Consider the following 24,704-nt stretch of genomic DNA (forward strand, 5'->3'; position numbering starts at 1 on the left):
CTTTTATCAACTTTGAAGAGTTGTGTTTGTGTTCCCGGATTTGAACAAAGAGCTTGTTTTTTTTCATTCGTTAACTTCCTTAGCATAAGAGTGCAGATAAGTTTGTTTGTGTAGGCACAGTCCGGCCAGAGAAGTCAACCATTGAAAGTTCTTTTACATTTTAAGTTTTCTTCTGAACCTTGCTATGAATGTCATGGTCATGACGAGACCGGCTGATTTTTTACAGAAATAAAAATAAAGAAATTTTGACCTGAATATATGTTTTATTAATATCTTCACAGAAAGGTACATGTTTACTAAACCCAGTTTTGATACATCAGTCAGTGAAAACCTGCCGTAATTAATGGTTTTCTTTCAGTATGCCTTAAAATGTTCAAATTCAAAATCCTGTAAAGTACACTGAAATGTCATCTCTCAGTTGCTTTGCGCATGTCAGATCATCCTCTTGTGCATCATCATCATTTTCTTCATCCTCGGTGTCGTCAACATCCTCTACTTCATGTCCTATGTAGGTCTCACGGTGCATTTCACACAGGTTATGTAAAATCACACAAGTCGTCACCACATTGCTAGCAAACACAACACCAACATCCATGCGCTTCAAGAGAAGACGCCATCTTCCCTTTAGGCGTCCAAATGTCTTTTCGTTTGTCATTCTGGCACGACTCAATCTGTAGTTAAAGGTTTTCTGTGAAATTGACAAGTTGGCAATGTGCGTGTACGGCTTCATAAGCCAGGGTTTGAGAGGATATGCTGCATCTGCAACGATAACGACAGGCATGAACACCTGTTTATGTGGTAATTGCAGTGGTTTGGGGCAGCTCGGAAACAAGTCATTTGTCTCCCCTTTATAGTAGACTATAGAACTACCAGAGACTCTCGCGTCGTGAACCCTACCCGGCCACCCAACATTAATGTCTCTGTTGATGTATTGGTGATAACACAAAGCCTGTAATATTATAGAGTAATACCTTTTTCTATTTAGGTAATCACCATGAGCTGTGGTAGGGGCTATGATTGGGATGTGTGTGCCATTCAGAGCCCCAGCACAGTTTGGAAATCCCCAGGTTTGCTCAAAAACCACTGATCACAAATTTCAGGTCTTCACCCTTCGGAAACTTTACATACTTCTCTAGCAGGTTCTCGGGGATAACGTTGCAGATCTCATGTACACATTTGTGTACGGTGGACTTTGATACACCAAACAGGTTCCCAATCGTTCGAAACTCTGCAGAACTAGCTAGCCAGTAGACAGCAATGGCCAGCTTATGGTCCAACTCAATAGGGTCTGTGACATAAAACTCTTTAGTTGGCAGATAGTGTTTTATTTCCTCACACGGAAATTCTTTACCCACAGTGAATCGTCAGGAGACCCTTTCACAATCGTATTCCACCAGTACTGAGAGCGTGGATTCCTCCACACACTCCTCTCCCGACATAATTCCAGGACTAACCCCACACCCAGAAAGTAGGGAACATCTCTCCTGCGTCTCCATCGATGACATTTTCTCAAATGACCAAAACTTCATGTGTGTAACAGGAAACTTTATTTACTCAGGCCTGACATAAAACACGTGCGAACGCAATGTAAATATATTTTTACTTACGTGAGCAAATATACACCAGGAGTAAATATGCTTATGTGATATGCTTATGTGAGTAACATTTGGCCGTATAAACAGGGCTTTAGAAAGAATACAAAATTGCTTCCATCATCTTACATGGACCCTTTGGTGAGCAAATAATATACTGGTAGTCAATTTCTTCTCAAATAAAAATCTTGTCCTTTTGCCTTGAAAGCAAGATTGTAATGGAAGTGACTATCCTCAAACAAAATCAAATTCAACAGTTGATACATTTTAAAAAGGTTATGCCACTTCTTGACAGAATGACATATTTGATAATATTAAAGCTTTATGGATGGGATGGTATTTTAAAAAAAGGTGGTAAAACATATGTTACATATGTTGTTGTTTTCATATATCTTACTTAGCTGTATTATATCCATATGTCACGTGTATGAATCCCTGGGTTGTTTGGTCAAGACTTGATTATTCAATGGCCACAATCATGCAGCTGGAATATTGACAAGTGCAGTTTCAAACAAGAAACAAATAATCTGCTTAGTTTAGTGACACATTACTTGGAACAGTATTTCAGGCATATCATGGCATGTCAGATTAATGGGAGATGAATGCCGAACATGATGCAAGTCGAAGACGTTTACCACTCTGATGAAAATCAAGAAGACACGTATTCTGCTGCCAAACCAAGAAACATAACCTGGACAATTCTGTGACTGGATCCCACAATCATATACTACTCAAAATTTGATAAGGATCGTAGATATTTTTCTGAATAAAAAAACAAAATAACTGCATAACTGGCAATATTGTGTTCAAGTGAAATCAAAAACGTCTCCAACACACGTGCACGTGCATTTCATGCCATGGGAAATGCGTTTCACATCACAGTTCATGCTTTTGCTACCATTGCACGATTTCCAATCAGGCAACGGTGTCTGATTCATTGTGAAACTGTAAACTCAATTGAGTGTTTACACTACGTTTATCTACGCAATGCCCCCTCAACGTGTAAGGCGTCGCCTGACGACAGAACAACTGGGCAGATGTATTGGAATGCTTGATGCTGGCTATTCACAACGTGACGTTGCCAATGCACTAAACGTCAGCCAGAGCGTTGTAAGCAGGGCCTGGTCCCGACAGCAAAATTTTGGTACAGCAGCACACCGACATGGGGGTGGTCGTCAGAGGTCGACAACCCAACGCCAAGATCATTTTGTGGGTCTTCAGGCACGACGTCATCCCTTCTGGACAGCAACCAGCCTACGTAACGACCTCCTGAACGCCTCGGGGGTGAATGTGTCCACTCAGACGATACGGAATCGTCTTCACAATGCAGGTCTCTACTGGAGAAGGGCATGTGTCCGAATCCCCCTGACTGTTCGACACCGGCGGGAGCGATTGGAATGGGCTGAAGATCATGTCACTTGGACACGGAACGATTGGGTTCCAGTTCTGTTCACCGATGAGTCCAGGTATTGTTTGGACTTTACAGACAGGAGGCAGCGGGTGTGGCGACGACAACGTGAACGTTTCCATGATGCCAACATCAGTGAACATGACCGTTATGGTGGTGGTTCCATCATGGTCTTGGGTGGAATCAACAGAGATGGAAGGACAGATCTTCATGTCCTGGAGAGAGGAACAATGACGGGGGTGAGGTACCGGGATGAGATCCTCGATGTGTACGTCAGACCCTACGCTGGTGCTGTTGGACCGGAGTTCATCCTGATTGATGATAACGCCCGTCCTCATCGCGCCAGGGTGGTTGAGCAGTACCTTGAGCAGGAGACAATTGTCCGCAGGGATTGGCCAGCGCGCTCGCCGGACTTGAACCCGATTGAGCGTGTCTGGAACATGCTGCAGGTTGCCCTTTCACGCCGTAGAGCACAACCCACGACTTTGGCAGAGCTCGGACATGCCCTCGTGGAAGAGTGGAACAACCTTCCCATTGGGAACATCCGGGTGCTTATTGACAGCATATCTCGACGTTGTCAGGCCGTCATTGATGCAAGGGGAGGTCATACTCAATATTGACACTTCATCGACTAAGTGTAATGATGGACTATCCCTCATAACTGTGTAATTCTTTCTCTTGTTTGCTGTTAACATTTTTTAATGAAATGCCTTTTGGTGTTTGCAGATTTCAAACATTCCATATTGATTCAAGTTCATGCCGTTCATGCATTTTCATTCATAACATGATTAAACACGTTTCTGAGTCAGAGTCATGTCTTTTGTTATGTTTGTGGTAACTTACACACATATCACCAAGTGATCCTTATCAAATTTTGAGTAGTATAGTATTCTGGCATGTATAAGGGAAACGACTCTGCCCAGCTAATTGCATGCCTGGGTCTAGTCTGCCATACAGACCCTGAAACAGTTATATCCAAAAGAGTCTCTCCTTTTTATTATATTTTTATAACTATAATATAACAACTGTTTTGATCTGTAAAACATGTTCATTTCAGAGACAAGGTGTTTGTCTTGACTAGGCCATATGTGCTTCTGGAACCCCTAAAAACTTTTGAGACTCTGAGCTACTAGTCAAAGTATACCCTTACTTTAAAGAAGGTGTCCTGAGGTTATAATGTGTTGTGTTTTGGTTGGATCACATGTAACGGGTCTCCATATCTACAGCTTTCCATATGCCTGTATCTGATGATCTGTTGTTGGTCTCCATATCTACAGCCTTCCATATGCCTGTATCTGATGATCTGTTGTTAAACTTCTTTTCTTGGCCAATGACCTGCACATCATAATTATATCTATCAGCACAGAGAAAATGTAAATGGTTAGTTCGTAAACAATGAAGGCTTAACAGTATGGTTCTTTAAGTTATATTATTATCATTATTGTGTTGTCATTTAGTTCTGTCTGCACCAAGTAGTCATGACTGTATGGCAGCAATATGGTAAGCTAATTTGAATCGTGCAATAAAATGTGGGACAAACAGAAAACATGCCTTATTTTGAAAGGCAGTTATTATCATTGTCGCTTAGTATATAAGTTTTGAAGATATCAGCTTAAAGACTGTATGCATGTAACTTCTTGAAAATAATGATTTGAATATTCTTTTTACAGCCAGACTCTAAACAGAATTTTGCGCAGTTGTTGTGATTGAGCACACAGTACAAAACAGTGTTGCTCGTTATAACAATTTGTCAAATACTGCTTCTTGCAACTACCGTACTTGAATATGTTTTTGTTTTGGAAGCTGCATCATTGGCTTGCCACAACATTATCAATTAGAAAGGTCAGTGTTAGTGATACTCATAGGTTATCTGTAACTTTGGACATACGCTCCAGACAAGCAGACATTAAAAAAAGATAAAACATAACCTTGCCATATACAATCATATCTAAATTTCACAGATTTACAAATTATTTCACAAAATATTATTAAATCTTCTTTTTTGTTCATTCCCATAGGGAATTGAAATAATTCCAGTAAAGTAAAATTATTTTTTTCTGCTACAACATTAACTATATGAGCTAATGACCTTGCTTAAATTTACACTGAGGTTCTCACACCCTTCATAGAGCCAGTTCCTCCTTGGAATTCAAGTATCAACAATCTCCTGAGCAGTAAGAGATCTGAACAGACAACTAGTCAGTAGTAATTAGGGAATCATCTGGTGACATGTTTATGGCTAGTGTGTCAAGTCAGTGCTAGCAGTAGCTAGCTGTATTCAGTTGTTTGAGCCCTCAACAGACCAATGAACCTTTCAGTATAAACTATCAATTTCGACTTTCCCCAGTTTGGCTTTAGCAAGTCTAGAAATAGACAAATACACACTTCCAAGGAAGGTGGTAATACATCAATCAATACAGATGTTCACAGGTCATAATCAACCTAGGACATTTTATACACAATATCATCATACAATCTACACTTAATGGAATGTTAACATTTCTTCTTGGCTCATGATAGTAAATCACATTACAAACTTGTGAAGAGAACCCTAGTGCTATGGGTCAATATTATTAATTTTAATAGATTTTTTACTATATCCTTACTCATCCTGCCCTGACCCGAAATTGGAAAACACCTTTAAACTCTACAATTAAGGTAACCGTAATATTTTCTTTTGGCTACTGATGGTAAATCACATTTCTAACTTGTGAGCAAAATCTGAATGCTATTGGCCAATATTTTTATTTAAAGAGATTTTTTGCTATTTTATTACTCATATCTCCTCGACCAGAAATGGGATAACACCTATAAAATCTACAGTTAATGGAATCTGAAGATTTTCTTTTGGCTGATGATAGGAACTCACATTTCAAACCTGTGAGCAAAGCTTGAAGGCTATGAGTCAAGATTTCTAATTTTGAGAGATTTTCTACTATATTATTATTTATATAACCTTGACCAGAAATGGAATAACACCTATAAACTTGACAAATAATGGAATCTTAAGATTTTCTTTTGGTTGCTGATAGTAAAGCACATTTCTAGTTTGAGAGCAGGATCTGAATGCAATGGGTCAATATTTCTAATTTTAAGAAATTTTCTACTATATTATTACTCATCTACCCTCAACCAGAAGTGGCATAAATGAAATGCTTTCAAGAATGAAAGGAATCTTGATTGTTTTGTTTTCTGAACATTGAGTGAGTTTGGTTTAACGCTGCTTTTAACATTATTCCAGTTATATCACAGTGTGTCAGCTTAATGTGGAAGGAAAGCCCGAAGTGATGGTGGTGACAAACCTAGAAGCATAATTGGGGCGAACTCTGCACAGTGAATCACAGCGCCTTAGACGACTGGGCCAACCGTACCCCCTCTAATTTTTAGAGATTTTTTACTATATCATCACTCATCTGCCCTTGACCAGAAATGGGATAACACCTATAAAATCTACAATTAATGAAATCTTAAGATTTCTTCTAGGCTGATGATAGTAAATAACATTTCAGACCTGTGAGCAAAGCCTGAACACTATGAGTCAAGATTTCTAATTTTAAAAGAATTTTTTACTATATTATTATTCATATCACCTTGACCAGAAATGGGATAACACCTTTAAAATCTACAATGAATGAAATCTTAAGATTTCTTCTAGGCTGATGATAGTAAATAACCTTTCAAACCAGTGAGCAAAGCCTGAACACGGAGTCAAGATTTCTAATTTTAAAAGATTTTTTTACTATATTATTATTCATATCACCTTGACCAGAAATGGGATAACACCTTTAAAATCTACAATGAATGAAATCTTAAGATTTCTTATTCACTGATGATAGTATATAACATTTCAAACTTGTGAGCAGAATCTGAATGCTATGGGTCAATACGGCTAATGTTAAGAGATTGTTGACTATATTATTACTCACATCCCCTCGACCAGAAGTGGCATAAATGTAATGCTTTCAAGAATGAAAGGAATCATGAGTGTTTTGTTTTCTGAACATTGTCATTCACATTTACAACCTTTGAGAAACATGTACTTTGACAATAAGCTTTGCATATTAGTCAGTTGGCCAGGGGTGAAAAACAAGATTTTCGTTCCCACATTTTCCTGTATACCTTAAATCATCTCTATTGCATAAAGGAGGTATCTGTACACAATTTTCATTGGGTTGTAAGCTTGCAAGTGTGAGCGTGAATTTTCAGGGGGTCAACATTGCAAAAATTGAAGGAAAAATACATAATTTGATAAAATCGTCTGCAACAATGCTTAAAAACACCAAAATATATACTCATAAAGAAAAATGATGTTTCAAGTTTTTGTGTGAGCATTTATGGTGGCCATCTTGAATTTCAAGATGGCCACCATTTTGACCTGTTTTCAAAATCAAGCTCTAATATAGTACTTCAACATGGTCATGTAATACATCATATGAAAGCTTTTTACATTGTCTTTTCAATGATGTACATTATTCACTGACTCCTGTGGTAAACTGATCCCCGACAGTGAAGAAAAGGGAATATTGAAAGCTAATTTCTCTAATGACTTCAACCCATACCCAAATTTAGATTTGAATTAAAATGGGCATCGTTTCACTCAAAATTGTAGATATACTGCACTTTGGTTTGAGCATTTCACTAGTTTATCATTTGAAGAAACAAACACGAGAATACTTGTACTTGAAAATTATGAAGTATTAAAATTATAATGTGAAATAATGTCACCTCTAGTCGCCGTCAGAGTCTGTCTCATCTGGAGAGGTCAGTAAGTTGTTTCTGTTTAGGCATGACATAGCACAACTGCATCCAAGGGAACATCCCATGTTGTTCTTGGCGCAGCTACACCTGGATGAGGAGCATCTGCCTGTTGTGCATTTACAGGTGAGCAATTCTAGACACAGTGCTGGCATTTGTTCCTGGGTCATTGGGATGGGTTCTACGACATCGTCTGCAGAACACCACATGATGCAAATGTGCTGACATCTGAGTAGAGGTTGTGTGGTGGGAGTTCCTCTAGGTCTCCAACTCTGTGTAACATGTCAGCTGAAGTGTATTAAAGCTAGTTGCAGTCGATGCTGGATTGTACACTTTGATGACAAGTGAGTGTGTCTCTTTCACGTCGAAGGCACCAGTTTCTTCTGTTGGTTGCAACAAATATGGTTGTGTGATAATTATGTTCCAGGTCCACAACCTGTGACCGCATGGAATCATGGTAGAGCTGCTACAACATCTGAGAGAATGAGAGATTGATGTACATCATCAACTGATATGCACCCATCCATATCTGAGCAGAAAACCGATGTTTATGATGTGTCAACTGTACTGACACATCAGTGTCTCGGATGTGAATGACATTGTGGTCGTATCCATGATGTTGATCACCATTTGTGTATCTGCCTCTTCATGTGTTGACAGTTGATTTGGCATTGCTTCAGATTGATCTATGGAAGATACTACTGTATCTGGGCTGCTTAATCCACCTGCAATGATGATGATTATGATGGAGATGCTGTGCCTGTGCATGCAATTCTATGGTCAAGAATTTTATCAAATTTTGCTTGTTCTTGTTCATTTCAATAAACCTGGACAATGAAGCCAGCAGAAGGATGTCTCATATATCTATTATTCTTCGAATTTTCTTTGATCTATCACCTCTTTTTGTCCAAGTTATTATGTCCAACATATTGGTCAAAGACATCATCGACTTAAGTACAAGTTTCACTGAAGTTCTTCAGCACATTCCACTTGAAAACATCAGCCAAATCTCTAAAGGTCCTAGCTTTTCTTGGTTTGCCTATAGCCTGTACAAGGGCCATGCCAGCAATAACAACGCATGTTGTGTCATCAAGTTGATGGTAGCATGAGAATCTGCAAGCAAATGTGATAATGCAGCTTTGTTGTACAAAGTAGGCCATCTGTTGTTGCCAGGGAAGGTGGGGTCTGGGACAGCACGTGTGTTAGAAGATGTGGTACGTTTACTTCTCTTCCACTGTGGGTGGCACTCAGCAACCTTCTGAAAATATTTCCTTCTTGCTTAAAGGTATTGGTTTGAGTTGACTTCTTTGATACCTGCATGGTGTACAATGTGGAACATGTACTGTTGGACATATTTTCTGGTATTTTGTCATGAATACTCTTAGCATTATCCGCCAATCGATTGTCAATGAACTCTGACAAAAGCTTGTCACCCCGATTCATACCAGTTATGATGTAATATCTTCCTTAGATCAACCTGCAGCAATACCAAATCTACTATAATTTTTAAATTTGAAGTTTACACGATATACGGCTTTTCCATTGGACGAGAGGTCGGCCACATGACCGCAAAATTGACGTTCATAAGTGTATGAACGACACAATTTGACGTTCATACGTTTTTCACGAGACCATGTTCTTGAAATGACGTAAAAACTGACGGACTACTTCCACATTCCTGGTGACACCCCTGGGAATTCCCTAGCACGAAAACATACATTAGCATTCTTTCTGATCATTTAGAACCTTTATTCTTGGTCTCAGTGCTTCCGTATACATTGAGAAATGTCAGAGAGCATGACAGCATGATTATTCACGAATATCCTCGCTGCGGCCTATCCTAATGAACAAACGAAGAAATGCACATCTAAACTATTGTAGTATCGACTCGATCTGTGCCTAGGCAGACATTGACAGTCTCCAGCAATCTATGAATTTACGTTAGTGCTTGTTTGACACATCTTTATTCACGTTTCAATGATCGGCCAGTTCATCAATGATGACTAACACATGTTACTGCCACAGGTTCATTAACAACTTCGGAAATCTCTTCCATCACATTTATTGAGTCGGCCATTTTGTCATCTTGTACTTGATGTTAATGTATTATGACGCGCTGTCATTGTGACTGACTTACTGAGGTATTTTTTTACAGACCTTTCTCATCTAATGAAGATATGATTTGAACACGTGCTGCGTAAATAAACACATGAAGAGGCAGACACACGAATGATGATGAATGTCATGGATGCCTCCTGCAGAGGACCCTCTATTTATACAAGTTGATGATGTACAACAATCTCTCACTCCAGATGTAACAGCAGCTCTACCAGCATTCCATGTGGTCATGGTTGTGACACAATAAGCCAGTTCAGTGGTTATGGCTAGAAGTCGACCTGGAACATATTTATCACACAACCATATTTGTTGCAACCAACAGAAGAAACAGGTACCTTCGACGTGAGAAAGACAGAATCATTTGTCATCAAAGTGTACAATCCAGCATCGACTGCAACTAGCTTTAATACACTTTCAGCTGACATGTTACACAGAGTTGGAGACCTAGAGGAACTCCCACCACACAACCTCTACTCAGATGTCAGCACATTTGCATCATGTGGTGTTCTGTACACAAAGGAAAGTCTGACATTCCACCACCAGAAGAGTATAGGTGGACGTCTACAGATGATGTCATAGAACCCATCCCAATGACCCAGGAACAAATGCCAGCACTGTGTCTAGAATTGCTCACCTGTAAATGCACAACAGGCAGATGCTCCTCATCCAGGTTTAGCTGCGCCTACAACATCATGGGATGTTCCCTTGGATGCAGTTGTGCTATGTCATGCCTAAACAGAAACAACTTACCTACTTTTCCAGAACATAGTTCCCACTTTTTTTCTTCCGAAAAATTTCCTGACATTTACCTGATATTTCCAGAGAACTTAGAACTTTTCCAGACTGCATTACACAGCCTCCATTATAACAATTGGGAGTGGTGTTTTAACCTTAGTATATAAACAGCTTTAAAATAGACAACACCAATGGAAACGTCTTTTTTTAGATATTTCTGTACAAAAGTGTGTTATGTTTGGTTTAAGGAAAACTTAGTCACCAAGTAATTATCCTCCCCTTAAAGCCATCCACCTGCCACCATTTAAAAAGTTCAAAGTACAAATTAACTCCATCAATCATTGCCTAATCAAAACAAGTATTACAATTTTTGAAAATGGACTTCAGGACTAGGATCTCACAACTTTAGAAACAGAATATACATGAACTAATAAGTTATAAACATTATAATAAAGTAAATACCATCACTACTCTCAGTGCAACATTCATGCACAGCATTTCACAAACTAACCATTCAAATATACATCGGGCGGTCGGGTAGCCTAGTGGCTCGTCACGCCGAAGACCCGGGTTCGATTCCCGACATGGGTACAATGTGTGAAGCCCATTTCTGGTGCGATTGATTTCCTTTTCCTGTTCTGGAAGGTCCTTCTCGAGAATCTCAGCTGATCTCCTTCTACATGCATTTGATTCTGCAAGCAGTGTAAGAGCAGATTTGGCCTCAGCATCTCTTGCTTTCTTATCAGCAGAACTGATGAGTGTCTGTACAGTGGCTTCGAGCATTTTTTTTCTTTTCTTTGCCTTTGTTAGCTCTTCAGAAAGTTATTTCCTTTTTCTAGACTGTATCTGTGCTTCTTCAGCTTTCCTCTTTTCCAAGACATGTAGCTTGTATCTGTTGCTTGAGTGACAACATGGTGCAAAAAGTGCAGGTGTGATCTCAAACACTGACAGGTTCTTCCCTGTTGCTGTCATTGAGTCATGAACTAGTCTTTGTGCTGTAAGACTCTCTTCAGCAAGGTTAGGTGAAATGACATCTTTATTGACCGAAAATCCACGTTCAACAGTGACCTGTCCATGAGAAAGTATAAGGAGAATCTTCATAACTTCCCAGAGCTCTGCATATTCCTGTTTCCCTTCAAGGTGCCTTGAAAAGAAATGATCCAGTCTTGTGTCAAATATGTTGAACCCTGTGAATTCATCTTTGTGGAAAATCCTTGAGTTTTCAACAAAAAGCTTGAACTGAGAGAGTATGAAGTCACATTGCGGGGGTGTTTTCCATTTGGTTTCAGACAGTTTGGTAAGAACCTTCTCGAACATTTTGTTTGTTACACCAGGTTCAGAGATCATGTGCCTCTGATCCAAACTTGTCAGGTTTCTGATTAAGCTATATTTCAGTGGGCTTCCAACATCGTGCGACTTTCATTTCTGAACTCAAGTGCCTTGAGGGCACTAATCTTCTTCTCTTTCAGTGCCTTGGAAACAGTAGTCTTTGCTGCAAACCGAACATCAATATCCATGACACTCCTCTGATTTTCTTTGGCTGTAACATCTACTTTCGTCAGTTGTAAAGGGGTCTCTGCAGATTCAATGCAGGCATGTTTCAGGAAACGTCCAATCAGACTCTTCAATAAACAGTTAAGATCATGTGCAATCAATGGCAACATAAGTGCATCACTCTGAATTTTTTTCAGATATGGCCCCAGCAGTCCTGCTACAGACACGAAGGCTTCTAGTTTAGCAACAGTAAGCTGATCATGAACTGCATGTTTCACAGCTACAAAGGAAGCAGATTTGGGAATTTGACTCTTGGGCTTCTTTAGTATCTCAGATACATACTTAACTATGCTTGGCCAAATAGAAACTGCACGTTCTGCAACATTTCTATCTTCCACCCATCTGGTCCCACAGAAGTGCATGGGAAATACCAAAGACTTGGTGATGCTTGTAATCTTCCCTTTTAGCAGGGGAATCTTCAAATAACCAGAACATTCCCTTCAGGGGTGAATCTATGCCCCATTTCGTCCTCTGAACTCCTGTCCGAAATGCACCATGAACTGTGCGCAGACTGCACGATCCAACTTCAAGAAGCTCAGGCTGTTCTGCATCTGTTTCCCTTTCCTTGACAATGTGCTCATACATCTTCCAGTTTACATTTGGCCCATCCATAGAACTTGAAGCATCTTCTTGGAGGAAAGGTCCTCTGTTCTTTCTTTTGAATTTTGTGCATAAATCCTTGGCAGTAGTGTGACCGTGGAACTTTGACCCTAAATATCTTGATGTGACAGTGTCCTCTTTGAAGTACCTACTAAAAGAGACTACAAAATCCATTTGCTCATTTTGTACCTCTTTGTTGAGTGACTCATCAAAACATATGACACAACAGGGGGCATTTCTCACCTCTTCCATTAGTTTTCCTTTGAAATAAGATGCAATACCAAAACAAATGAGATATGATAGTTTAGTTGACCCACACTTCATTTTCTGGGCAATGGCACTATTTGGAAACATGACCCTGAAAATGTCACAGATATCACCACTTGAGTTATATGAAAAGTGTGACATAACTGATTTAAGGGCCCAGATAATTTCTGCTTTCTGATGTTCTTTTCTCAGAGCATGTTTGCTGATACTAGTGACATGGTCTCTGACTTAAAGAAAAATGTCATTAAACCAGTAGTATAGGTAATGATGGTTCTGGCTCACTTCCACTGGAGTCAGATTTAAATACCTATACTACTACTACAGGTGGCATTTTTTATGCCAAAATGATTATATACCGATGAAGAAGTTTGATATTTTTACAACGAATGAAGTTCATCAGGCTGACCTCTTGTTTCTTCCCAATGATAAGGTAAAACGCAAAACGTATAAATACGCTTTAACGGTAGTGGATGTGGCTAGACGATACAAAGAGGCTGAACCATTAACCTCGAAAGATTCAACAGAAGTAGCTAATGCACTGAGCCGCATATATAAACGGGGACCACTAAAATGGCCTAAGCTATTTCAAGTAGATCCTGGTCGCGAGTTTATGGGATCAATTACTAAACTGTTAACAAGGCACGATGTCGAAATCAGGCGTGGTGAAAGAGAGGCACACTGTAGTCAAGCTATCGTCGAAAGGTTTAACATTAGCGGAACGTTTGTTTGGCTATCAGTATGGGATCAAAATGAAATCTGAGCGATTGAGATCAACCGAATGGGTGACACGATTATCAGCCGTTGTATCAGCGCTGAATAATGAAGTAACGAGATAAATAGGGAAGAAACCATCCGATGCAATTAAAATGCAATCCGTGACTTCCGAATCTTCAGCACCGAGGAGAGGCAAAGAACAAAAACTTCCGGATAGAGTAAGGATAAGATATTTATACCAGCCCGGTGAACTCGAAGGAGGCCTATGTTGTGCAACCGATCCGATTTGGTCCCTTAAGACATATAACATTAGTCGATTGGTTACGAAAGGAGAGGAGCCTATTCTTTATTATCTTAAAGATGGACCGGGCAGGGCATTTGTACGAGAAGAGTTGTTCATAGTTCCCACAGTACGGTTTTACCGCCCTAAGTAACCATAAGCATAGGTAGTTACACCATCATTATCAATCCATCTCTTTGTATCTAAGGGGGATAATGATGTCTTGTTCATTCTTAATCCATATATCCTATGATTGTAACTTCTTAAAGAGTTCATCTCGTGTTTGAATGTTCTACCGTTGAATAATGATTCTTTATACTGTTCGTGTTTGATATGCTTTTTTACCACATACTTCTTAACACCCTTAGCTTTTCTTATCTCTCCATTATCAGACTTCCTTATAGAATACATCTTAGGTCTTAATCCGACATACTCCGCTATAGGGGTCCCAGCACATTCATCCTTCATCTTACCTAACACCTTTTTATTTACTACGCTGTGCAGTGGATTATCTTTTGGGTAATCGCTTGCGTCGTACATCAACAAAGAATCTGTGTCGGTATATAATACCTCGCATCTATCGCCGTATTGCTTCTTAAGTTAGTTGTAATAAAAGTCATACATTCAGTGTTTTGACAAGTTGAGAATAATCATACCGACGTACACTGGTCTGTTGAATTTTGTATTACTCTTCTGCATATGCAACGCAGCTAAGTCGTTATCGAATATCTTGCTTCTGTTAAGAGCCGGACTGGCTATAAGTTTCCTGAGTCTTTCTTCCTCATTAGATCTGACTAATTTAACATCAACACGCTTCCTTAGATTCTCCATAGTTTTACCAAATACTGAGTTATTCATGAGCTTATAAAAGATTCTTTTCGAAATCGCTGGTAGCTATCTTTCTTAAATCTGTGTTCAGCCTTATATAAGGCTCCATCCAAGGGCTTTGATCAAACTTTAGAACTCTGTGCATTTTCTTAAGTTTCATACCTAACCATAGATATAACTGGAGATTTCTTTCGTGAACTATATATTTTGTCTTATCCATCAAATTTGGTACGAGTTTTTCTACGTTAGCTAACCTTGTATTACCCATCAAGGAGTGTTGATATTCTGACATCCAATCTTTATTAACCATTATTCTTTCGGGAGCTAGCGGATAACTGTTATGGTCTTTATGTAACGAATTTGGATATTCCAAGTCAACTTCTAGTATGTACCCTTTATTCACATTATTCGCATCTGTATCATTCACTTCAATATTATTCACTTCGATATCATCGACCCACTCAAAACCACCCGTGGGTAAAGGTTGACTCATAGCCCATCCGTACAAATTGTTGGCGTCGAGATAAAATATATGCGTGTCGGGTTTACTCGAATCATATCCTTCCACTAATTTATTATTAGCCTTAGAATACCTTTTCGCTACCATCGATATACCACCTCTTAATCCTTTCTCAATAAACAAGTGCATATCGTAATCTGTGAGTAGTTTTAGTTCTACACCGGTCTTCTTTAACAATGCATCCCACGATAGTCCAGGACTGGAATAGTACCATGCCGGGTCCAAGCTGTATTGTTTTAAACATGTCCTTTTAAATATCTCGAATATATCAGCGAGTAACAGTACATCGGTCTTTAAGTACAGATCGTGATAATCGCCTAAATTCTTACAACCTAATTTATCCCACACCGTCAGAGCGTGTTCATAATCGGCATCAGTTATTTTAGATTCTGTTAAGTTACTATAGAATGATTCAAGGGTTGGTAATTTAGTTTCGTCGAATCTAGACCAATCATCCATATAAATCATAAGGATATACACCTTTTCTCAGTAACAAATGACGAGTTATCTTATCGGTATATTTATTTGTTATTGCCAAGTCATCGGGATTGTTCGCATTAGCTAAATTGTCCAGGGAAGATAACAGAAACTGTACAGAGTCTATGAATCTAAACCCATTACTTTGCTTTATTCTGGCTTTCCCATCCTTGTCCGTATAATGTATAGTTTTAGTCAACGAGAATGATATGTATTTTTCCATATTATTAGGAATGGACGTTAAACCGCCGTCGGTCTTTGAGATAGCTTGCATGATGAGATGTGAATCGTATCCCCTAAGGTTATGAAACACAACGGGGATGGGTATTGTTTGAGAATTCATTTTCAGTTTCAAGTTACACTTGTTATGCGCGGCTCCCCGATAATTACCCTCGACGTGGCAATGATCTCTTATGGAATCCCCATTCAGGGGTTAATTACAAACATGACAACTCGTTGACTTCTTATAGGCCCTCCAATCATCCCTCGTCATACACATGGGTTTCTTACACGATAAATTTTCCCTGATTATTCTCTCTTCGTTTTGTAGATATTCTAGGAACTTTCCCGCTGCATCGGGACCTCTGTAAATCAAGGGCGTGTTTGTTTTCCCATCATACCTTACAACTATATATCCAAACCCACAAGGAATATGTTCTTGAGTTTTGTACGTATTATTAACTTGATTATTTTCTATGGGTTTGATAAGCGCTTTGAATTCGGCGTAAATTACGTACGGTACTGGCATTTTATTACAGTAATGTTCAAATTTTAATATATTTTTTCCCTCTTTAGGCATATCGATCCTGATAGCGGTCTGTCCAACACCTCTACAGTCTTCTTTATGTGCTTCTAATAGATCTTGTCTGCTGTACCCATGTAGGCATCTTTCGCAGAAATATTTCTTTCTAGCATGTTTTGTTTGATCATATAATAGCCTGTTTAAACTCTTTATCCATGTATAATGATATTTTCCATCTTTTTCGATCAGAAATGAATTGATTCTGGGAATATGTTCCGGAGTGGAGCTTATCCTGTGTACAACAATTCCTTCAGAAGAATGTCCGAAAACATTTATAGCTAAATTATTTTGCTTTTCCACCTTATCAATTTGTGATATTGGTGTTGGTTCGTCTATACCATCGAAGTTGAGGCCATCGTTTTGGGGATAGCTAGAAGGTCTATCCGGATTTTTGTCTACGGGGAACAATGCAGATCTTATCATCATTCTTAAACAGTCATCGGATTTATTTTTTACATTAATTATGGCTTTTTTCCTCTTATAATACGGGGGTAAATCTATATAAGATCCACCTTTGAAGGGCATATAATTTGCTATATCTAAATATAAACTAACGATTTTATCCACACCCCAAACCAAACCTCTATTAGTCCAGCGTTCTCAAGTTTCCTGTATCCTCTGAATTGATGTATCTAATGATGCGTTTATAGTATCGGATTCGGTTATAACTTCTGGATTGCTTCAGAAATATGGTTCGGTATATTCGGTGCTATCGTCTGCGTTACTTTTACTCAATAACATTTCAATCGTCAGCTGGTATTTTATACTATGTAAATTAACTAACTCCTCGTTAATTTTGCTGGATATGATGGGCTTAACATCCATGTTGGAATAAATATCCATCTTCCAACCTCTTAGATATTTACCAATGCCGGCGGATGTGGGTACAAATATTAATTCTTGTTGTTTTTTATCAACATCAACTGATTTTTTATCATTATCTAGTAAAGCGATCAATTCAGCTCTTCTCAATCGAGAATAACCTCTCAGCCCACTGTTTTTTGCTTGAGCTCTGAGTTCTCTAACAGTCTGGGGTTTGTTGTATTCCAAACCAAGTAAATCGATCAATTCAGCTTTTCTCATTCGAGAATATCCATGTAGACCACGTTGTTTTGCCATAGCCTTCAACTCTCTGACAAAAACCATTGTGACCATGGTATATACAAAGTGATTTATTTGTCTAAATGGTTATTTTTCATATATGAATATGTATTCTCCCTGTTCTGAAGACATGTCTGTTCTTTAAAGAATCTGTTCTCCAAAACAGACCCGTTGCATAACGATTGCATCGCCTGAACACACCAACGTATGGCTGTGACTGGCGTGAAATGTGAGGATGTGAGCAAATATAAGGCGGTAGCGTGCATCAGTTAGTTAGTTGGTCATAGTTCGCTAGAGAGTTGGTCAGAGCTGGTTAGAGAGTTCGCTAGATGGTTAGTAAGATGGTTAGATGGTTAGAGAGTTGGGGAGAGTTTGTTAGAATGTTCGTTAGAGAGCGGATGAGTTAGATGGTGTTAGACATGGCGTTAGACAGTGTTTGACAGTGTTAAGACTTCCTTAGGAGTAGCTGTTATGAATAAGCATTTAGTTTCTTTCATTTGAGGTTGATTCATCTTTCTTTCACATAATAAACATTCGTTTAGTTCCTTATAGATCTTCATAGTTTTATAACAGGTTATGACGTTTAGTTCCTTGTTTCATTCAAAAAAGGTAAGTCATTCAAATTTACGATTAGTTTTTATTTTAAGTGAAACCACGCTCAAATATTCAGTTCCACTACGCAACATTTGGTAGCAGAGCGTGGTTTCTCTGGTTAGAATATTTAAGTTTTGTATTAGGCTTTCGTTAGTTTAGATTAGCATTAGGTATAGCCAATTGTTACATGCAAGCAGTATGTCGCAGTTAGGGTCTGCGAGTAAGGCGGAAATGGAAAAGGGTACTTCTTCAGACGTAGCGCTTCAACAGTACACTTCTTCAGACGTTGGACTAAAACAGAACACTTCTGAGCTTGAGCTAAAAATAGCTAAACTTAAACATCAGAAAACTATAACAAAGTCAGCTTTGACAAAATCAAAGAACAAATTGTTGAATTTAGTTGAACTTGAGTCACCAGATCGTAAGACAATACGGAGTCTAATTGATCAGGTAAGTTTTCTGCAGAGCAAAGCTATAGGTCTCATAGTTGAGTTACTAGAAGCTTACAACTGGGCTGGTGACCTAGAGAAAGTTCAGAAAACTAGTAAGGAGATAGAAACTGTTGAAGATGAAATTGAACTTGCCCTTGATAAGGCTGAAACATTTCTTAAGAATAGATCACATGTTAGTTCGGACGCAAAAAGCATTCAGTCAGAAATGTTAAGATCTCGTCAATTCGATGCGGATCGGTCACATGACTTGGACAGTGGTGGCACTGGACAAATCAGTAACCAAGGTTACAAACATGCTGCGTTCAATTTAGGCCATTTTCAACAAAGGTCAAATATGGATATGAAACGGACACCAGTCCCAGATAACACAAAAGGGTGTTATACAACTTCAGGTAAGTCATCTAGGCAACACAATTTAGGTGAAGACATGTGGAAACAATTTAGGAGAGTTTCCATTCCAGTATTTTCTGGCGATGTCAGAGAATATGAAGGCTGGAAGTCTGCTTTTATGGCATGTGTTAATAAAGCTCCAGCCACCAATGAATATAAACTTCTGCAATTGAAGCAGTACCTATCTGGAGAAGCAGTACCTATCTGGAGAAGCAGCACACATAGTTGCAAGGCTAGGTCACAGTGCTTCGGTCTATGATGTAGCCTTGGAGAGATTGGACAGAAAATATGGCGGCAAGAGATGCCAGGTAGCATTGCAATTGGAAGAAATATACAATTTCAAGCCAATACGATTAGGGAATGCTAAGGATATGGACAAATTTGCGGACATGCTTGATGTAGCTGTAGTCAGTCTGAGGGAATCTGATAAAATAGAGGAACTTGGTAGTGGATGTTTGTATTCACTACTGGTTAAGAAAATGAATAAGCCTATGATTACTCAGTTCCACAGATGGTTATTTGAGCACCAACGACAAGAGTCTGTTGGGATGCTTAGGGAATGGATTCTGCAAGAAGCAGAGTTCCAAACGATAGCTTCAGAGGTAAAACATGGAGTAGCTGATAGGTCAAAAACAGACAAGAGAGATAGATCTAAGAAAGGAACATATCCAACCACACATAATAAAACTAGGGCAAGGCAATGTCATGTGTGTCATGAAGCAGATCATGACATTTCAGATTGCATAGAGTTTAAATCTATTGGCCTACCTAAACGCTGGGAAAGGGCAAAACAGTTAGGTTCATGCTTTCGTTGCCTTGATATCGGTCATCTGGGAAGATCGTGTAGCAGAGTTTTGAAGTGTGGGATTGATGGCTGTAAAGCAAATCATAACAGGTTACTTCATGATCAAACCAAAGTTACAAGCAGTGCTAGGGCCGACAGTGGTAATGTAGAGATGAAACATTGAGTCAATGTCCTCAATGACAAACAGGAAATATTTGATAGTATGCTGATTGATATTGGCTTAGAAAGTACTGATGGTTCCGTTGACATGAACATCACAGCTTTGACAACTACCAAAGTAACAGGTAAAATGGAAGTCATTGATTGGCGAAAACATGCCAAGGAATGGCCACATTTGACGAAAATAAAATTTCCAAAGGCATGTTCTCGTCCAAGAGTTGACATCCTGTTAGGTATGGATTATTTAGAGCTGCATTCCTCTCTTAAAGAGGTCCGTGAAGCTCAAGGACCTGTGTTGGTGCTGTATCAGGTTCAGACAAAACACATGTAGCAGGTTCCTTCTTCATCAGAAATACAGAAATAGAAGCAATCGCAGATACAGATATTGAATCTTTGATTCACTCATTTTGGGAGTCTGAAAGCATTTCAGGTTTGACATCGATTAGAAGCATTGATGAGAATGATGCAGTTAAGACTGTAGAAAAGTCCCTTGTTTACAAAGCAGACAAATATCAGGTTGGCATTCCATGGAAGGAGGGTCATGAGAATCTGAAAAACAATTATGACATGGCATACAATCGTCTTCTTAATTTAGAAAAGAAGTTGTCAAAGGATCAAACGATTTCAGGAGCCTACAATGAAGTCATTGAACAATACCTGAAAAAAGGTTACATCAGAAAAGTACCTGAAACAGAAATAGATCAAAGTAAATGGTACTTACCACATTTTCCAGTCATTAAACCAGACAGAAGTACAACAAAGGTGAGAATCGTATTTGCCGCATCTGCAAAGAATAAAGGCATATCTTTAAATGATGTCATTCATCCAGGACCAAAACTCCAGAATGATCTATTTGAGATCTTGCTTCGTTTTCGCAAACATCCTGTTGCAATCATTTGCGATATTGCTGAAATGTACCTTCAAATTGAAGTCGCTCAGGATGACCGCACGTATCTAAGATTTCTTTGGAGGTCTATGGATCTGAACAAAAAGCCAGATGTGTTTGAGTTCTCAAAGGTTGTATTTGGACTAAATTGTTCCCCCTTTTTAGCTCAGTATATCACTCAAAAACATGCCAAGTCCATGGAGAAAGAACTTCCATTGGCTGCAGCAACCGTGGAAAAGTCAACATATATGGATGACAATATGGATTCCGTTGACACAAATAGCAAAGCTATAGAGATTTACAAACAGCTGCAACAGCTCTGGAGTACAGCAGGTATGCACGCTCGTAAGTGGGTTTCCAATTCCGTGCAAGTTCTCCAAGAAGTACCAGAAGAGGATAGATTGAAAGAGATTAATATTCAAATGAGTGAATTGCCATCTGTAAAAGCACTGGGCTTACTGTGGAATGCAGAATCAGATGAGTTTAGATTTTCTTTCATGTCCTTAAAGCAGGATATCAAGATGACTAAGAGGAACTTCTTGAAAGAAACTGCTAAGCTGTTTGATCCTCTTGGGTTCTTAGGTCCATTCATCATTAGGGCAAGGGTTCATCTGCAAGAGATGTGGATATCAGGTGTTAACTGGGATGAAACCCTCAGTCCAGATCTGGAACAAAAAGCATGGTCATGGTACCTTGAAATCGAAAAGTTGTGTTCTGTTAAAATTCCAAGGGGGCTTGAGGTTAGCTTAGATACTTCAAAGATGAAGTTGCATACATTTGTAGATGCTTCAGAGGCAGCATTTGGAGCTGTGGTATATTTAGTAACCACTCGTGAAGATGACACAAAGTCGAGTTATCTAGTTGCTTCCAAGTGCCATGTGGCTCCCCTCAAGGCAGTTAGTATGCCTCGATTGGAGCTGCTTGCGGCAGTTCTGGGTGTACGACTGTTCCTGGCTATAACAAAGGCATTAGAATTACCTTTGCAGCATGCAATGCTATGGTCAGACAGCCAGAACGTACTGTGGTGGATCAAAAGACAGAGTCGGTGTTTTAAGCCATTTGTAGCAAATAGGATTGGATACATACAGGAGCATACAAACATCAGTCAGTGGAAATACGTACCATCCAAACTGAATGCTGCAGAGATTCTTAGTAGAGGTGTAGACGCTGAAGCACTTTTGACAGAGAAATGGCTGAATGGACCTGAATTTATGACACATGATGAAACTGAATGGCCGAAGCAGACCATTGACATGGACAATACTGAGACATCAGAACTGAAGAAGCCTTCTTCTCAAGTAAACATCGCCATGTTTACTTAGTCTGATCCAATATCTTGGAGATTAGCGCCAGCTAGATTTTCTAGTTGGAAGAGATTGTGTAGAGTGTCGGCATGGATCTTTAGATTTCTGAACAACGCTAGGGTTCCATATTCACTTAGGAAAAAGGGTGAACTTGATCCTGAAGAAATTGAGGACGCCGAAACTACAATTATGGTCAGGACTCAAAGAGAAGAATTTTCTGATGACTACTCGTCACTGATGAGGAAATCAAACTTGCCTTCAAACAGCAAGTTGTTTGGCTTACAGCCTTACGTTGATAAAAATGGGTTGATGAGGACAGGAGGGAGATTCAGATTTGCTAACGTATTGTCATTCAGTGCCAGATTTCCAATTATACTCCCTAGACATAGTTGGGTCACAAAACTGACTGTCAAGTTTTACCATGAGCAGGTCAATCACACAGGTACGAACAGTACGTTATCAGCAGTTTCATCTAGGTTTTGGATTATTTCAGCTAGAGAGGAAATTCGTCAGTGGGAAAGAGAATGTTCTTGGTGTAGACGACAAAAAGCCAAACCAGCGCATCAAATAATGGCAGACCTACCAAAGATCAGAGTGAGGTGTACAATGAAAGCATTTGTGACAACAGGTGTAGACTATGCAGGTCCCTTTTTCACTGTACTGGGTCGAGGCAAGAGTCGACAGAAACGTTATCTCTGCCTTTTCACATGTTTGTCAACCCGAGCGGTTCATTTAGAAATGGCATTCGGTTTAGACACGGATTCCTTTCTGAATGCCCTGTTTCGTATGGCTCACAGACGAGGTATGCCAAAGGAGGTAATCTCGGATAATGGAACCAACTTTGTTGGTGCTGCAAAGGAGCTGAAGCAGCTCATTTCTGGACTAAACTCGGATGTGATTAAGTCAACCTTGGCAAACAAAAGTGTGAAGTGGTTGTTTAATCCTCCACACGCACCATATTTTGGAGGTGTTTTCGAGTCTTTAGTGAAGTCAGCAAAACGGGCTATCTATGCTATACTGAGTTCAGGTGACGTCAGTGATGAAGAGCTGATGACAGCCTTTACAGGAGCTGAAGCTCTTCTGAATTCTAGGCCTTTGACCAATCAAAGTGCACATCCACAGGATGATGTGCCTCTTACGCCCAACCATTTCCTACATGGTCAGGTGGGTGGAGATTTCGCACCAGAGTTAGACTCTACCTCATTCAGCCCAAAGAAGCGATGGAGGAGAGTTCAAGAACTCATCAGACATGTGTGGAAACGATGGATGAGGGAGTGGCTCCCGACTCTCAACGTCAGAAAGAAATGGTTTACACCATCCAGAGATATACAGGTCGATGACGTTGTCATTGTGGTATCTCCAGATACTCCTCGTGGAGTTTGGCCTCTTGGGAGAGTTCTCAAAACGTATCCTGGAAAGGATGATCACATTCGCGTTCTTGATGTTCAAGTTGGCAAAACAGTCGTGAAAAGACCTATCACGAAGGTCTGCCCTCTTGAATGGAGTTGAGTTCTGAAATTGTCAAATTGGATAACAGCAACAATTGTGCATACTCATAGATTCATATTCCTTTTTTCAGTTTCTTCTAAGTTTAGTCGGATTGATTGATTAGTAAAATATTTTATAGGTGTTCGGGCAACTCGGCTTTCGTGATAGACATGGATCTATCATGGAGGGGGGCATGTTCTGAAGACATGTCTGTTCTTTAAAGAATCTGTTCTCCAAAACGCACCCGATGCATAACGATTGCATAAGTTAGTTAGTTGGTCATAGTTCGCTAGAGAGTTGGTCAGAGCTGGTTAGAGAGTTCGCTAGATGGTTAGTAAGATGGTTAGATGGTTAGAGAGTTGGGGAGAGTTTGTTAGAATGTTCGTTAGAGAGCGGATGAGTTAGATGGTGTTAGACATGGCGTTAGACAGTGTTTGACAGTGTTAAGACTTCCTTAGGAGTAGCTGTTATGAATAAGCATTTAGTTTCTTTCATTTGAGGTTGATTCATCTTTCTTTCACATAATAAACATTCGTTTAGTTCCTTATAGATCTTCATAGTTTTATAACAGGTTATGACGTTTAGTTCCTTGTTTCATTCAAAAAAGGTAAGTCATTCAAATTTACGATTAGTTTTTATTTTAAGTGAAACCACGCTCAAATATTCAGTTCCACTACGCAACATTTGGTAGCAGAGCGTGGTTTCTCTGGTTAGAATATTTAAGTTTTGTATTAGGCTTTCGTTAGTTTAGATTAGCATTAGGTATAGCCAATTGTTACATGCAAGCAGTATGTCGCAGTTAGGGTCTGCGAGTAAGGCGGAAATGGAAAAGGGTACTTCTTCAGACGTAGCGCTTCAACAGTACACTTCTTCAG

At 39.4% G+C, this 24,704-nt stretch overlaps 3 protein-coding genes across 3 annotated transcripts; 2 read left to right on the forward strand and 1 right to left on the reverse strand.

The window, feature by feature from the left end:
* Positions 1–379: 379 nt before the first annotated feature.
* LOC139479449 (uncharacterized) lies at positions 380–11,391 on the reverse strand. The gene is made up of 4 exons (XM_071262299.1): positions 11,201–11,391; positions 8,714–8,868; positions 1,109–1,288; positions 380–759 (listed from the first exon to the last, which is right to left on the reverse strand). Exons 1-4 carry the CDS (start codon positions 11,389–11,391, stop codon positions 380–382), a joined length of 906 nt encoding a protein of 301 aa, XP_071118400.1.
* A 10,266-nt stretch (positions 11,392–21,657) lies between these two features.
* Positions 21,658–22,359, forward strand: LOC139479450 (uncharacterized). The gene has a single exon (XM_071262300.1). It carries the CDS (start codon positions 21,658–21,660, stop codon positions 22,357–22,359), a length of 702 nt encoding a protein of 233 aa, XP_071118401.1.
* Positions 22,360–23,079: 720 nt separating this feature from the next.
* On the forward strand, positions 23,080–23,850 carry LOC139479452 (uncharacterized). The gene has a single exon (XM_071262301.1). The coding sequence runs from the start codon at positions 23,080–23,082 to the stop codon at positions 23,848–23,850; it is 771 nt and encodes a 256-aa protein (XP_071118402.1).
* Positions 23,851–24,704: the final 854 nt, after the last annotated feature.

The sequence above is a fragment of the Haliotis cracherodii genome, unplaced genomic scaffold, assembly GCF_022045235.1.
Source record: "Haliotis cracherodii isolate W230 unplaced genomic scaffold, xgHalCrac1.p SCAF_4, whole genome shotgun sequence".
In the NCBI taxonomy this organism is placed as follows: Eukaryota; Metazoa; Mollusca; class Gastropoda; order Lepetellida; family Haliotidae; genus Haliotis; species Haliotis cracherodii.

What these genes read in the sequence shown, in the direction of transcription:
- LOC139479449 (XM_071262299.1), bottom strand. Translation starts at nt 11,391, where the DNA reads ATGCTCGAAGCCACTGTACAGACACTCATCAGTTCTGCTGATAAGAAA. An exon ending in GAAGAACTTCAGTGAAACTT is followed by an intron (nt 1,289 to 8,713) that starts GTACTTAAGTCG and finishes TTTATGTCACAG; the next exon opens with ACCCTATTGAGTTGGACCAT. An exon ending in GTATGTAAAGTTTCCGAAGG is followed by an intron (nt 760 to 1,108) that starts GTGAAGACCTGA and finishes TTATCGTTGCAG; the next exon opens with ATGCAGCATATCCTCTCAAA.
- LOC139479450 (XM_071262300.1), top strand. Translation starts at nt 21,658, where the DNA reads ATGTGGATATCAGGTGTTAACTGGGATGAAACCCTCAGTCCAGATCTG.
- LOC139479452 (XM_071262301.1), top strand. Translation starts at nt 23,080, where the DNA reads ATGGCATTCGGTTTAGACACGGATTCCTTTCTGAATGCCCTGTTTCGT.